The 15,210-nt window shown below is 42.1% G+C and overlaps 1 protein-coding gene across 15 annotated transcripts in view; it reads left to right on the top strand.

Moving 5' to 3' along the window:
• The window catches only part of Pard3 (par-3 family cell polarity regulator), a 482,565-nt gene that overhangs the window by 310,510 nt on the left and 156,845 nt on the right, over positions 1-15,210 (top strand). For 5 of the 15 annotated variants that reach the window (XM_050147184.1, XM_050147174.1, XM_050147176.1 and 2 more), the window contains 3 exons: positions 527-678; positions 1,710-1,754; positions 6,712-6,939. In XM_050147184.1, the coding sequence (XP_050003141.1) occupies positions 527-678; positions 1,710-1,754; positions 6,712-6,939 (425 nt within the window). The remainder of the gene's footprint in view (positions 1-526; positions 679-1,709; positions 1,755-6,711; positions 6,940-15,210) is intronic. The other 10 variants (XM_050147190.1, XM_050147182.1, XM_050147183.1 and 7 more) reach the window with 4 other exon arrangements.

The following is a 15,210-nucleotide window of genomic DNA, read 5'->3' as shown; positions in this document are numbered from 1 at the left end:
TTTTTTTTTTTTTTTTTTTTTTTTTTTTTTTTTCTGAGACGAAGACGTCTCATTCCATATTGAATGTTCCAGAGTTTCTCTGTGTCTGCTCCTTGTCCAGTTGTGAGTCTCTCTGTTCGTTTCTGTCAGAAAATATCTTGTTTGAAATTGCTAAATTGCGATTTATATGGTTACATGTTGCAGTACAAGACAAGTCTTGTCAAATATTCAGGGTTTCTGGTGTTTGACAAATAGCAGACTCATTTTAAACAATAAAAGAAATAATGATATATTATCAAGTGCAATGAAGAGCCAGGCAGAAGGAAATAGAAAAGAAAGTCTACACCCAGTTGCTTTAAGGTCAAATCAATATTTATTTTTTCTCTTACTTCCATTTAGTGCTCTTGTAAAAGTGAGGTATACTGTGTTATTTCAATCTTTAAATAAAATGCATCTATCCATGTACTAAAGGACGTGCGATCTTTCCTAAAGCTTATGTCTCCACTCTTTAGTAAGTACTGTCGTGTTTTTCTTTCTCTTCACCCAGCTCTTTGAGTCCAGATGTTGATCCGGTTCTTGCCTTTCAACGAGAAGGATTTGGACGCCAGAGTATGTCAGAAAAACGCACAAAGCAATTTTCAGATGCCAGTCAATTGGATTTCGTTAAAACACGAAAATCAAAAAGCATGGATTTAGGTAGTGAGTACAATCTCCATGAATCTTTATCTAAATAAGGTGCGGGTGCTGTGGGATGAAACTGAAGGTCCCCAACACATGTCTGCTTATTTTGAGCAGTAGGAAAAAATAAATAAATTTAACATGTGGCAATTTGTGAAAAAATTAGTCTACGTTACGTTTGAGATGCCCATGCTCCTCACAGTAGCGTGTTGTCGTGATCAGCTGTATGTTGACGTGTGTTTGTAGATGAGAGGAGAAGCAAACCCATGCTGTATCCTTGTTGCTTCATTTCAAAATGAGATGTTTTATTTACTACTCTGTCCATTTGAGCAACAGTTTCCTTAGAGATTACATTTGGAGAGATTTTTAAGCAGAGAATGTTTTGGAGAGAACCCATTATCTCAATCCATGTCTAGGGCTTCGTTGCCAATGCCCTTCTTGATTGCTCTTCTTGAAGTGCTAATTGATAGACTTTCTTGCGCTTTAACAGTTATGGCCTGGAATCAGATTAATAACTTGAGAATATATTCTAGAACAAATCTGGGAGCAAACGAGAGGAGGAAAATAGCCGTAGTTGTTCAGCCAGGCACCAATCAGGTAGTCTCTCTCTTTAAATCAAGATCTACCCCCGAAAGTAATTCAATTAATACAGGTATAAACTAAATGATTTTTAAAATCTTTGTTAGTCAATCATAACTTATGCTGTTTTATGGTGGCTGTTTGAACTCCAAGACTAAAAGCATTAATGTGTCAGAGATATGTAAATATGTAAATTTAGACAGTGCACTGCCTTGGCTAATGATGTCACACTAACATACAATAACACGTGACCATGAGACGAGATGACTGGCGTACTGCATGAAGAGACTGCTTATTTTTCTCCTTTTAATTTTTGATTATGAACGTTTGCTTGTTGTTTCATTCATTTATTTGTTTTTGCATGGAATATTGCCTAAGAGTTGTGCTCTAACGGTCAAGACTGGGGGAGGGTTACAGCATGTCGGGCCTCGGGGACTAACTGGGCTAACCATTATACATTTACCTTTTAACAGTAGCTGACGAGACTAAACTCAATACAGTGGATGACCAGAGAGCAGGTAAGAATGGACAGTTAGACTGTTGCCATAGAAACCCCAGTTCAAGGAGCTTATCGTGATTATAGAGCTGCCAGTCAGGCGGCATGGAAGCCCCGGTATTCCAGTCTCACTCAGACGCTTTCGTTATGGGAAATCGAATGGCAGGAGAAAATACATTTTTTTTCTGTTATGAGAAATTTATCAGCAAATTGTGTAACAGATGGAATGGAATGAACTACCTTTGCCGTGTTAAAAACAACCTTAGATTTTTTTTTAAATCTTACTCGCATAGGAATGTTTTTGTGGTGATAATTTTTTTTAATGGTAAATCAAAATCCTAAGAAAACATCTTTTATTTGGACTCATAAGACCTTTAGTCATTGTGTGATGTCTTAGTTCCTGTCAGTGATCCACGCGGTGATTTTTTTTATTTGAAAAACAACATCACCTATATTAGCAGTTCTAAGCCTGCGGGACGCTACCCCTTTAGGGGCTGAACGACCCTCTCGCAGGGTTTGTGTTTCAGATAGATATCCTGCTGCACGTCACATACTTGCATTGTAATTCATAGCGGTAGCATGATTACAGTTAAGAAGCAGCAGTGGAATAATTTTGTGGCTGGAGGTCACTGCAGCATGGTAACTGTATTAAAGGCTTGCAGCATCAGGAAGGCTGAGAATCCCTGGCCTATGTGAACTCTTTTCCCTAAATGACAGAGTTTGCCCTTGCTACTGATACTCTTGATTTTCGTCTGCTGTCTCCTGTGTCTTTTTCAGATGTGGGAATTAGCTCATTGTCAGCTCTGACATTAGTTTGAACTATATGATACATATGGCTTCATTAGCTTTTGGAATCTGTTCTAAATTTTACTGCTTAATCATCTCATAGGAATAATGGGCTGCATAGACTAGGTTAGCAGTATACTGTATCTTATTTTTTCATACTACTACATGGAAACAATCAGTGGAGTCTGTCTGTGTAATTAGGTGGTGTGCTGTGTGCAGTTGAGCATGCATGATTTATTAGTGTATTCTGGAATCTTGTTTTAATTATTCTAGATCCAGGATAATGTAATTATATCACTTAGCACGTATTAGCTTTAATTTGCCTTTTTAACCTGCTGTAGTAATTAGTCTCAGCCCGTGTGTTCGACATAGATGCATAAAGATTACCGTGGATGTACTTGGCGTTACCGTAGTCTATGAAGAAGTAAATGATAGATTATAATATTGCATTCAATAAATTATAAGTTGGTCGTGTTTGGGGCAATTAACTATAGCCTCGGATCTTACTAAGTAGCTATTTTTCTGGTAAAGCATAAAATTCGTTGAAATTCTGAAGCGGAAGTGTAGGGCGAGTCTCGGCCGTCTGCATGTGTACAGTGGCAGTTGGCAGTTAGACTCCGTAGTCCTCAGTGTTGGATGTTGCACCAGGCAGAGCTGCACACCTCCACAGTGGGACACTGAATGCTGTCCGTTATGTGTAAGCGAGGAATGTTTAACTGAAACAACCAAAGCTACTGTGTGTAAAAATTAACTTACTGATTTTAACTGAAAACGTTATATAACTTTCACGATGGCGATTCTCTTCAAGCCTGTGTGTTTGTAGGCCATGTGTTAGGTCTTACAGGAGAAGGGCATTTTCTGGTTTTGAGTATACATTCTGTCCTATGCATATAAATAAAATGGAAAGTTTGAAGAGGAACTTAATATGGTCACCAGGATGCCCTTGGTTTGGGGGGGTTTTAATCTCCATTGATAAATTCCATAGACTGTGTTCTCCCTGCCCAGTGTTAGCCAGTGAACGGAGTTTTCCATTGCCTTGCTTCTTTTTCCTCATTTCAGGGCTGCCTAGATTCTTGGACAGGTTAGCCCAGAGCTTTGGACAAGGCATGCTGACATTTTGGTCTAGGTACCTGTCTCATTGTAAGCCCCTTGTTATGAAAACAGAATTCTTTCTCCTTTTTGCCCCTTGCAGATGATACCTTCTTTATCACCTTTTCCCCCCATGAGGGACATTTGTAAGCAGACAGCAGTCAGAAGCCCCGTGGTGTACACCTTTGATCTCAGCCCTCAAGAGGCAGAGACAGGTGGATTTCCTTGGTCCTTGCTATTGAGTTCTGAGTTCTGGGCCATCTAGGGCTGCACAATAAAACTCTGTTAAAAATAAAATTTAAAAAAAAAAAGAACAGACCTCAGGTCTAGGGCTGGGGTGCAGCGCGGTGGCAGAGTGATTGCCCCGCGTGTGGAAGGCAGTGAACAAACAATGTTGCTCTAGGAAAGATCGTCTACATATGATTTCCTTGGGATGTAGGAGTCTTGTATTTTATGTTTTTTACAGTGCCTATACCTTTTTTCAAAGATAATAATGAGAGCATGAAATCTTTCAGATTTCTTAGAGGTAAAAATGCCTGTAAAGATTTAAAAGTGAAATCTTTAAAATACTGATTCTAAATGAGAAAACACTGCATTCCGTACTGGTCGTGTGTTGTCTTTTGCCCATGTCTTATTTTGAAGACCCCGTCTCAGTTTTTGTCATAGGAAATGCTGAGCTTATGGCCTGTTGTAGTGGGACCTGAGAGCCAACCAAGCCTTGTGCTTCCTAGCAAGCAGCTGACCTGGAGTTCCATCTCCAATCCAGCATTCTCAGTATATCACTTAAAGCCTTTGTTAGAGCCTCTTGCTCTGGTGGATGAGATCTGTGTTACAGGGGCAGTGAGTTCTTTCTGTTAAGAACAGATAATAAGCAATCCGGGCTCAGAGGCCATGGGGTCATGGGCAGCTGTGTCATTTCACAGCGTTGGCATGAAAGTCGTCACGGATCAGATGTAAATAAGTAGGCGAAGCCGTGTTCCAGCCGTGTCTGGGTACCTTTGCTGATCATGCTATAGATTAACTTTTTGTAGAACTTTTTACTGTTCAGATTTCATCCGTGCATGAGCACACTGCAATTACCAGCATTAAGATAAAATGTTATGCACAGTGTTATAATTTAGGGAAGGAGGATTCTAAGCTATGTAGGCTGTTAATTTTGTGTGTTGAGAGACACTGGCACACTTGTGGAGTTTTCTTGCTGATGCAACTGCTCTGCACCTTTCCTTGTCTTCTTTGCAGAGTTACTTTATATGCTGAAGGTGCTCAGACCGTTTCTTAAATTCGCTGTCAGTTTTTGTTACTTTGAGTACTTTACAGTCTCAGCTGACTCCCCTAGAAGGAAAGGTTATTGTATACTTGCATGTGTAGAATATGGGTTTTGATGACAGTCCCTGCAGGAAGTGTGAAATCACAGCTGGGTGTACACACACACACACACACACACACACACACGTATATGTACACACACATACCTTCAGAGATACTCATATCATTGGGGATCCTTTGCCTAATTCATGTTTCACGTGGCCCTAATGCAGATAGGGAAGTTTTAAATCTCGCAGGCATGATTCATTCAGCAGTGAAGTTCTTGCTGCTGCTGTTTCTAGAGGATATGAAGGTGGCTGACCCGCCAAGGAGGACATGGCTCCCACTGCGTCTGACTCCTTGACATCGTCCCTTTTGGTTTAGAACACTGTTCATTTTCCTTCCTGTGACATTGACTTCATGAATCACGTCAGAAGTGTCAGCCACTCGCTGTGGGGAGTCAGAGTGACGTGGTGCCCCTTGTAAAAAATATTCAGAGTGTGCTTTAGTTACAAAATAAGTGATCGAATACACACAAACCTGCCCCCGAGAAAGCAAATACACCATCATTTGCTCCTGAGACTGATAGCTTATATAATAATTTTTTTCCCACTGGTTAAATTTGTGCCATTTTCTCTGCCTGTATTGTGAGCACCTCTGCCCTTCCTGAGTACTGGTACCCCGTGGTGAAAATTAGGTAAAATATGTAATATAAATGAAGCATTAGAGGATAATTCTTATTTTGACACTTCCAGTTAGTTTTCCTTGCATCTTCCCACTCTGAGCTGTGGTGGGCTCTCCTCTCAGCCATTCGTCTTCCAGGTAGTAACGGGGGAAGCTGCTCCCTAATTATTGATCAACATATGGGTGGGTGACCCCATGTGGAGATAAGCTGTTTAGTCTCTCCACCATCTCTTCTCTTTCTTCCATCTGTCTGTTTAGGAAGATGAGTGCGGAGCCAGCCCTGTCACTTGGCCCACCCAGGTGGAGGTGTCAGCCTTTAGAATCTGCTGACGTCCACCCCGGTGTGCCAGGTCAGACAGTGATGGATAGGGCTGTCTTCCTTGCTTAAATAAAATAGTTCAGAGTGCCTGCCAAGTCGGGCGCGCTTGGTATCTCAATCTTTTTTTTTTTTTTTTTTTTTTTGCCTTGGGTCTTCCAGAAATAAAAGCAAAAACTGTAAATACCTGGTGTGTGAACACGTCTGTCTCTCAAGGAGAGAAGCCCACACGGGATGTGTCTTCATATCTGTACTGCACTTTGTCTAGAACATTCTGTTCCCAGAGCCACCTTTCTGCACGGTGCCAGCTAAGTGTGCTGATGGCCCTTGACTGCTGCGTTCATGTTCACATGGCAAAGAGCGGATGAAGCCTGTGACAGTGAGGCCCGCCTTCTGCTGACCATAACTTTACAGTACAGCAAGGTGCTGCAGTTAGGTTGCAGAGATGATTCTCCTGCAGCCTCCTCACTGCCTCTGCATTTTAGATGCAATTATTCATCATTCTTGTTGTTTTCGTGTATAGATGTGTGTGACACTGCACAATGGTTTGATAATGACTTCATCTGTTCCGATCAAAATTAATAAATTAGAATTTTTTTCCAAATGGAAATAGATGTTAAAACGTAATGTTTTTGAAATTAACTACTGTTGTTTATATTTTATATATTTCCCACCCACATTCTAGAACTTACCACTTAGCCACTCACTTTATCCCCGCAGGTGTCCACAGTGCATAGATTCTTGGATCTGAGATTGTCGCTTCACGCTCACTAACCCTGTACTGTTCTGACCCTCCAAGGCTCCCCCAGTAGAGATGTAGGACCGTCCTTGGGTCTGAAGAAATCCAGCTCCCTAGAGAGCCTGCAGACTGCTGTAGCCGAGGTGACCCTGAACGGGAACATCCCCTTCCACCGCCCCCGGCCGCGGATCATCCGAGGACGGGGCTGCAACGAGAGCTTCCGAGCTGCCATCGACAAGTCCTACGATAAACCCGTGGTGGATGACGACGACGAAGGCATGGAGACCTGTGAGTGTCCTGGCTGCATGCACAGCGATGGTGCATGGCTCGCGTGATCCGTGCTCCTCAGAATGGTGTCCCCAGGTCCTTGAGGTGCCTCTCTGAGGTCTAGAGTGTTCAGAGCAACAGGGGTCCTTACAGCCATTTTCTCTTTCTGGCCCCCACGTGGGCTTTTATACCATGTGATACTGTACTCAATGAAGAAACAGGGTCTTTTTAGACTGAGTTCTGCTGTAGAATAGCTCAGGTTGGCCTAAAAATGAAAGCCTTTCTTAGCCCCGCCAGTGCTAGAGAATGCAAGCCTGTGGCACTCTGCCCATCAAGAAGCTGTCCTCTTAGCCACTGTTAAAGTGACATTGGAGGATAGGAAGGAGGAAACCCAAAACAACTGCTCTCACAAACTTATTTCAGGAAAATGCAGGGGATTTTTGAAAGTACAATACACTGAGCTTTAAATTGGTATTTATTTATAGATATAATTCACTTTAAAAAATATTGTTTGGATTTTTTAATAACTCATTGAGTAGAGCTATCCTTATACCAAAATCTTTGAAATCCATTCTGTGTATTGTCTGCCAGGTAGCATAGCCAATAAATATATTTAATAGCTTATTATTTTAAAGACACATTTTTAGACTAAAACAGATGTGTCTAATTTTGTATTTTCCCCAGATTACTAAATATTTTAAGCCAATCTGAGAGTCATAGTTTAGTATGAGTAGATTTTTCTATGAATCATTAAAGGGGATATATGTTTAAACATTTATTTAAATTTTTTTGAATAATAAAGTACTCATTTAGAAGATGAAGAACTTAGGAATTATAAAGATACATATTATTGATTAGTGTATTCAATAATTACTACTTTACAGTGTATATTTTTAACTTATTTTATTAGTGTATTAAGTACACAAAATGACAGGTTTCCCCGTGGTATTTTTCATGCATACATACAGCATACCCATCATATCCACCCCCTCACTGACCTTTTTCCTTTTAGTTTTGTTTGTTTCTGGTCCTGGGAATGAACCTGGGACCTCAGACATTCAAGGCAAGTGCTCTACCACTGAGCTACAGCCCAGCCCTAACTGTCTGCCTTTTCTTGTAGTTTTATGTCTGGCGTTTCTGATTGCCAGGCTCCTGGGGGCTCACGATAACCACGCTTGTGCAGTCAGTCACACTGTGTGGATAGCATGGAGACACCCTGGCCGTGCAGTTTGGAATCCAGAGAAGGAAATGTGATTGCATCTTAGATTTTAACATCAAATATGACTACCCATGTGCCTTATCTATAAAGCTGTGGACTGTACAGCCTGAAGTTAAATCCAGGACCAGAGAATGTTTCCAGGGAATATAAATTACTTTCAGTTCCACATTTGGATAGACGACTCCCAGCACACATTCCTAACACAGCTAGTGGTGGGGAGTGGATCTTTAATAAACAATGCATCTTGAGATTTCAAGCAAAATGACATAATTTTTGCCAATAACATGTAATATGTTGGGGACATGAGTATTTCTGGCTAATACACAACGCAGAACTTAGGGAGAGGATTGCTGTGTCCCTGTCCTTTGTCTATTATGTAGACCATTTTTACACTATAATCAGCCTGTGATTTCAAATAGATTCATCCCCTTCTTGCCAGATGAAGAACATATTTCCTAGTTTAGCTGCCAGGCCTCGTCTTGAATTTCGTGAGTCACAGGGTTGTCACTCCTGCGGTCATATGTAGCATGGCAAGGCCATGTAGGTCTTTCTGTTGTGTCCACATAGGTCTGGCATGTGCTAGCCTTTTGATGCTTCATAAGAACCCTTGCTTTCCTCCAAAAGAATCAGGGGTGCATGACTACTGTTATCAGGAGATTCTCACTTTTTCCCAAGAATAGGGATAGAGGGGCTGGAGAGAAAGCTTGACAGTTCAGAGCACTGACTGCTCTTCTAGAGGACCTGGGTTCAATTCCAGGCAACCACATGGCAGCTCACAGCTGTCTTTAATCCAGTTCCAAAAGCTTTGACATACGTGCAGGCAAAACAGCAATGCACATAAAACAAAAATAAATAAATTCATTAAAAAATAGAATAGGGATAGGAAGGGTTTCTCTGGCTTCTGTTGCAAGATAGGTCAGTGGGCTGGTCTCCTCTACTTTCCAAGCCCTGCCTTTTCCAAAGCCTGGGTTGTGTTCTTTCTGTCATGAGAGCCTTGGTCCTGCATCCTGGCCTCCAACGGCCTGTACCTCAGTGGCTCCTTGTATGCATCCATGTCTGGTAAACAATGGGGCAAAAGGTACCCCTTTGTGTGACTCTATGCTGTCTTAATTCCCCCTCGTGAAATCTGATGTCATTCCTTCCCACTCAGCTCTGATCCCTCTTTATCTGATGCTAGAAATTGTTGTTGGAGGTCTCTCTGTAAACCCTGGCAGCATTCAGTTTTGACCTGGGGTTATGGGCATGCATCACCGTGCCCATCTATCCATTGCCCTAGACAACTTGGACTGCCCATACAATCTGTGTTGTGTAGCTCATGTCTCCTAATGATGGTGTCTGTTTCCCTCCAGCCTTACTGTGAACACTATTGTCCCCTTCCTTCCTTCTTCAAGGGCCTTTCCCCTAAACAATCTTCTTTCTAGTTGTGTTTGTGATGCTCTGATCATCAGGTAGAATTACTATTTTCAGTATAAGTTTATTTTTTATTTATTTTTTATTGTTGCTGTTGTTTCTGCTTTGCAGGACTGAGCCTCAAGGCAAATGCTCTACCTCAGAGCTGACCCCCCCACACCAAAGTTTTGTTTTAACATTAAGGATATCTGTGCATTCCCTGAAATGTGTTATATTTTTTAGATGTTAGAAACATCTCCTTTTGGGAGACAGGCATTCTGATCTTCTAGAAAGGGACAAACATTCACAACCACCTTTCCAGAGTGTCACCAGCCTTCACTTATAAACCCATCTGCACACTTTCATATTGGTTTTCATTTATGGTCTGAACCATGGCTGAAATCTCCTCTTTGACACAATAATCATAGTAATTTGTGGGTTATTAAAACATATATTGGTATTAAGCTCACTCATTGCTTAAAATCAAAAGAAAAAAATTGAGACAGAATCTCACATACCCAAAGCTGACCTTGAGCTTCCTTATAGTCAAGGATGACCTTAGCTCTCTGATCCTCTGTCTTCCAAAGGCCGAGATCACGGCTGTGTGCCACTGTGTCCAGTTCATGGGGCACCAAGGCAAACACTGCACCAATCCACTTCCAGATCTGTATCCACTGTCTTCAAGTGAGATTTCAGATGACAACTCCCACAGTGGAGCCTTCACAGATTCCACGTGGTGAGAATCGGTGACAGGCAAACCTTTATTGTCGTGACACATTGTTCCTGTCAGTGGAGAGGATGCATGACCAACGTCACTTTACTGTGAAGATCCACTGGACACCAAGAACGAATCTGCAAGCCCTGAGCATGTTGAGTGTGCGGGCCTCGTGGTGCCTGCTCAGAAGGGCACATTGGAGGCGGGATGACCAGCTGTGTAATCAACAGTCTGCAAGGGTCTTTGGAACATTGTGGAAGATGGATGAGAAAAGTTTACAAATTAGAGAATAATAATAATAGTCATGAGCTCCTTGGAAAGACAGTTCTGTTAATTCTGTTGTTCCTCACCCTCTACCAATATATACCTTAAGCTTCTTCATTTTAACGAAAAGAGCTGTTTTAAGTATAGAGTGTCTGTGGTCATTCATCCGAGCTCTTCTCCTTTGTTACCTGTTTTGTTGATGTCTTGCCCCTTCCCAGCCATTATATTGGCTCTTTATTTTGTTGTTTGTTTGCTTGCTTGCTTGAGAAAGGAGCCCAGATAGCCCGAAGTGACCTCAAGTACTGGGGTCACAGGCATGTGCCCCCACGCTCAGCCTCTGTCAGTGACTTTTCCCATCACACACCTCAGAAGAACTGCTTCTCCAGGCTTCACGTTTCCTTTTTGCCTTGAACATGTGTGCTCCACCCCCCACCCCCACTGCGCTCAGAAGAAGCCAGCTATTTTCCTTGCCAAGAGCTCATCATTCTAATGTTAAAAGTCAAGAGTCCAGAACGGCAGATTCTGTTACTTGATACCATCTGCATCTCTAGCTGTTCATTTCCTACATCTTTTCTCCCTTTCCTGAAGTCAAAGTAGTCAGCTAAAATAAGAACCAATGATAATATTTATGTTCTCAGCGTGTTCAGTTCCTGCAGAGGCTTTGCGGGGCCTTGGAGTCCGGTCCTTGATGATTTCTCTTGCAGCATTATTTATCTCCCACTCTTCCATAGAAAGTGGGAGGACAGTTGATTTGCCAAGTTTAGCAGAGCTTTTCCTTCCTTGAGTGTGTGCGTGTGCATGTGTGTGTGTATGTGAATGCATTCACGTGTGCATCTGAGTGTGCATCTGAGTGGGAGGGAGGGTGGCATCAGATGTCTTCTTCAGTCCCTTTCCACTGAGGCAGGGACTCTCACGTAACCTACAGCTCCCCAAAGGTAGCTGTCAGTGAGCACTAAGGACATCTTGTCTCCTTATCTGCAGGGCAGAGATTACTAGTGTACGTCGCTGTAAACAGCTTCTTTATAATCAGACTCTTCTGGGGCTTGAACTCATATCTTCATGCCTACACAGCAACCACATTCCCACCTGAGTCTTTCTCAGTCCCAACTCTGCATTCCGACTACCTTGTTTTTAACGTATTTAAGGCATGTTTAGCTTGTGACGCTATGGAGTCCTCCAGGAAGAGCTTGATACTTTTCCTCTGTTTTCCCGAGTGAATTTAAGTCACTCAAGAACCTATGTCCTTACTGTGAAGCTTCCCTATTCTCTGCGTAGATCTTCATACATGAGAATAGGAAACGGCTCCCTAATGCAACAGATTTTATTTGCCAGTGCTCTTTAGTCCTGGCCCTCAGAGGGGTGTGTCTGTTGAGTGGATATAAAATTATAAGACAGATGTGGCAGTGTCTATCTTTAATCCCAGTACTTGGGAACCAGACGCTGGTGGGTCTCTGAGTTCAAAGCCAGCCTGGTCTACAAAAGGAGTTGCGGAGCAGCCAGGGCTATACAGAGAATCCTTGTCTTGAAAACCAACAACAAAAAGCGTTTTAGTTTTAGTTTGGGATCTCTCTGTTTATGTATTTTCAACAATTTGTCTAAACCTAGAAGTATTTCCAGAACTGCCTTAAAGGACATTGTCTACTATCCTTATGCTTTTGATGCATAACCGTAGATATTTTACAGCTATTTTAATGTCTGTCTTAATGCTGTGTCCACTTGCTTTTAGCCATATTTAATAGTAAAGTTGACTCCACAACCTAAATGATAAAGAGATGCAGTGTTTTGTACAGCCAGGCCGCTGTGGGTTTATTAGCCCACAGCCCATCCATGTCAGGAGACCCAGTGTCTTTCCTCCCTGTCTGCCCCTCGGTCCACAGGGTACTTTCACAGTTTCCCTTATGTACCCAGCAGAAGCAAAGGATTCAATGTGACAGGGCCATGCCCAGTGTGATGACCTTGGTACTCCCGTGTCTGCAGGAACATAGCTTCTGTAGGCTGCTTTAAGCTTAATGAATCCACCCCTTGGCGCTTGGTCACATTCTGGGCGCAGTCCGAATTCATGGAAGCAGAAAGGGAGAAATGAATTTTGAGTAAGCGAGCAGCAGAGCTTGTGACAGCAGCAGCATTGGTTCGAGTGAGAGGAAATGGTGGTTGTTAGCCGTGTGCTGGGAGTCAGCCTGTGTTTGTGGTAGCCAAAGAGGCACATTTTGTTCACTGCCGAAGCCATAGAACCCGGAGCTCCCTCTCAAGCCTGAGGCCTCTTTTCCATAACCATTAATGCTCAAGTGCTTAGATTTTCTAGACTTTCCAGTGACCCAGTCCTAACACGCTGCCTTTCCGAATTGAGGAGCTCAGTTTGTCACATGGCCTAGAATTTTAATTGCGCCACATTTGCATCTGCTGAAAACAGAGTGATTAGGTGCGTCTTAATTGCAGAATGACTGGCACATCAGAGGGGATGAGCAGCTTCACGGTTTACCTTTTTAAAAAAGGAGTGAGCAAATGTCGTCTTCACAGTAATCACCGAGGAAGGGGCTGAGAGTTCGGGGCCAGGGGCACGATCAGACACAGGACTCTGAGGAGTACAACAGGGGTTTCTGCCTGTTCAGGAGGTAGCATCTTCCCTTGTACCGGCTGTCTGTAAAGGTCTGTGGAGATGGGCAGGATCAAAGTGGGAAACAAGAGCATTTATGCTGCATTTAAAATAATGCATTACCTAAATATAAATTCATGATTGATTTTATACCGAGACATTATAGGAGCAGAACGGAGCAAGTCACTTGTGCTGGCGTATCGCTGGCGTTTTCTCAGTAGAGTTACTGTTCACATGAGTATTTCTTTATTGCATTTTCTTAGCTTAAGGGAATAAAATATCTCATAGCCCTTACTTTATATAAAGCTAGTCCTAAATATGCAGACATAGGTTTTAATCTCACCATCTAATACATCTGTGTCCGTAATCACATATATGTTTTTCACAAGTTAAACACACATAACCAGTTTTATCTGAGCTTTTTTTTTTTCTTCAAGCATTTCCACATAGGAACAGGGTATAGTGGGAAACTCTTTTTGTTCTGAGTTTAAGTGTATATAATGTGACTCCATAAAAGAACATCTTATGTTTGTACATATGAAATTCCATATTGCTAAATATTTTTAATTAGTTGGCATTCAAAGACATTGGTGAGATCATCATGCCCCCAGCAGCTTTTCTGTGATGAGATATTACCTAAATCTGAATGTTTAGAACAAGAGTAGAGTCCTCAGATGTGCAAGGATCATTTCAACGGTGTGTTCGCTTGGGGCACCAAAGTGAGGTAGGAGTTTTCATTTCATAAAATGAGATTACGAGAGCAGAGTTAATAAATCATTTAATACTTTCTCTGTTTCATCCAATTTAGGAAATAAGTTGTATTACATACATGAGAAAATCATTCCGAGTATGGAAAGAATTGGCACAAACATTCCCTCAGCATATAGTGAGTTGTGAAGGCACCATGTTTATTCTGTGATGGAGCCAAGAGAAGACATATGCCCCCTGAAGTCCTGCCAAAACTATTAGGCAGAAAAGCGACCGTATTGCTACCATACTCCATTCATGATTTATGATAATGGTTGCTGTGGAAGGCTAAATCATTTACATTTATTGAGTTCTTCTTTTGTTTTAGACATTACAGAGGGTCGTAAAACCTATCAGATGATGTGCATAGTTCAAATGGTGATAGCACAGAAATATACCTGAAACCAGACAGACGTAATTCAAGTACACTGGGTATCTATGCCATAGCTTGATTATGGCTCATTTTATGAGGCTTTGTTGGAGGAGAACAGGCATTTTTTTTCTGCAGGCAGAGGAACTGTGTTCAGATGCTGGATCCAGGCGTGCTTGGGAAGTCAGTGTTCAGGGCCAGTATCTTTCATTTCCATTGGCCTCGCTTTGTAGCTATTGCCTGCATCTTCATTTCAGGAGTGAAGAGGGTGGGAGACAGACGTGTAGCGATTGCATTAGAGAAGTGTGATAATAAAAGATTGTGCATGGGACAGAAGTTTTACTCACGGTTTGTTCCCAGGCAGGACTCACAGAAATAGCCACTGGCTTCTATTCAGCCTGTTACATTATTCCAATATACGTAGGTTTTGAAATTCCTGAAGATTATTTCCTGGTCATTTGTTCAATTATCACAAATTTGGGACCATACCCATTTCTGAAAGGGTTGAAGTGCAATGGCCTGTGTGGGTGGAATGTAGCCACGTTCAGAGGCTTGAGGCAAGCATCTTCTTAGACTGCTCCCCCCTGAAGTGGTGTGAGTATGTATAGTAAGTTCCAGGACAACTTGTAGGCAGACCTTTCCGTGTCCTGACAGCTCCCAAATAACCACTCAGAGACTCATTAATTATAAATGCTTGGCTGGTAGCTCAGGCTTGGTATTAGCTAACTTGTACATTTTAAATTGACCCATGTTTCTTATCTATCCTCTGCCACATGGAAGTACCTTCTTTCAACATTCATCTTGCTCCTCTCTGCATTTGATTGAGATCCTGAGACCCTGCCCGTTTTCTTTACCCTTCTTATTCCTCTTGGTTTGGCTCTGTAGCCTAACCTCTCCCTTATTGGCCAGTCAGCTTTTTTTTATCAACCAGTGAGAGAACTACATATTTACAGTACAAAGTTTGTTCCATGGCAGCACCTGGCCAGGATCTTTGT

This window comes from Alexandromys fortis, unplaced genomic scaffold (genome assembly GCF_014885135.2).
Source record: "Alexandromys fortis isolate MF-2015 unplaced genomic scaffold, M_Fortis_MF-2015_v1.1 scaffold_12, whole genome shotgun sequence".
Lineage (NCBI taxonomy): Eukaryota > Metazoa > Chordata > Mammalia > Rodentia > Cricetidae > Alexandromys > Alexandromys fortis.
Note: the sequence above shows the minus strand (reverse complement) of the source record. Positions and strands in the feature narration are given on the sequence as shown.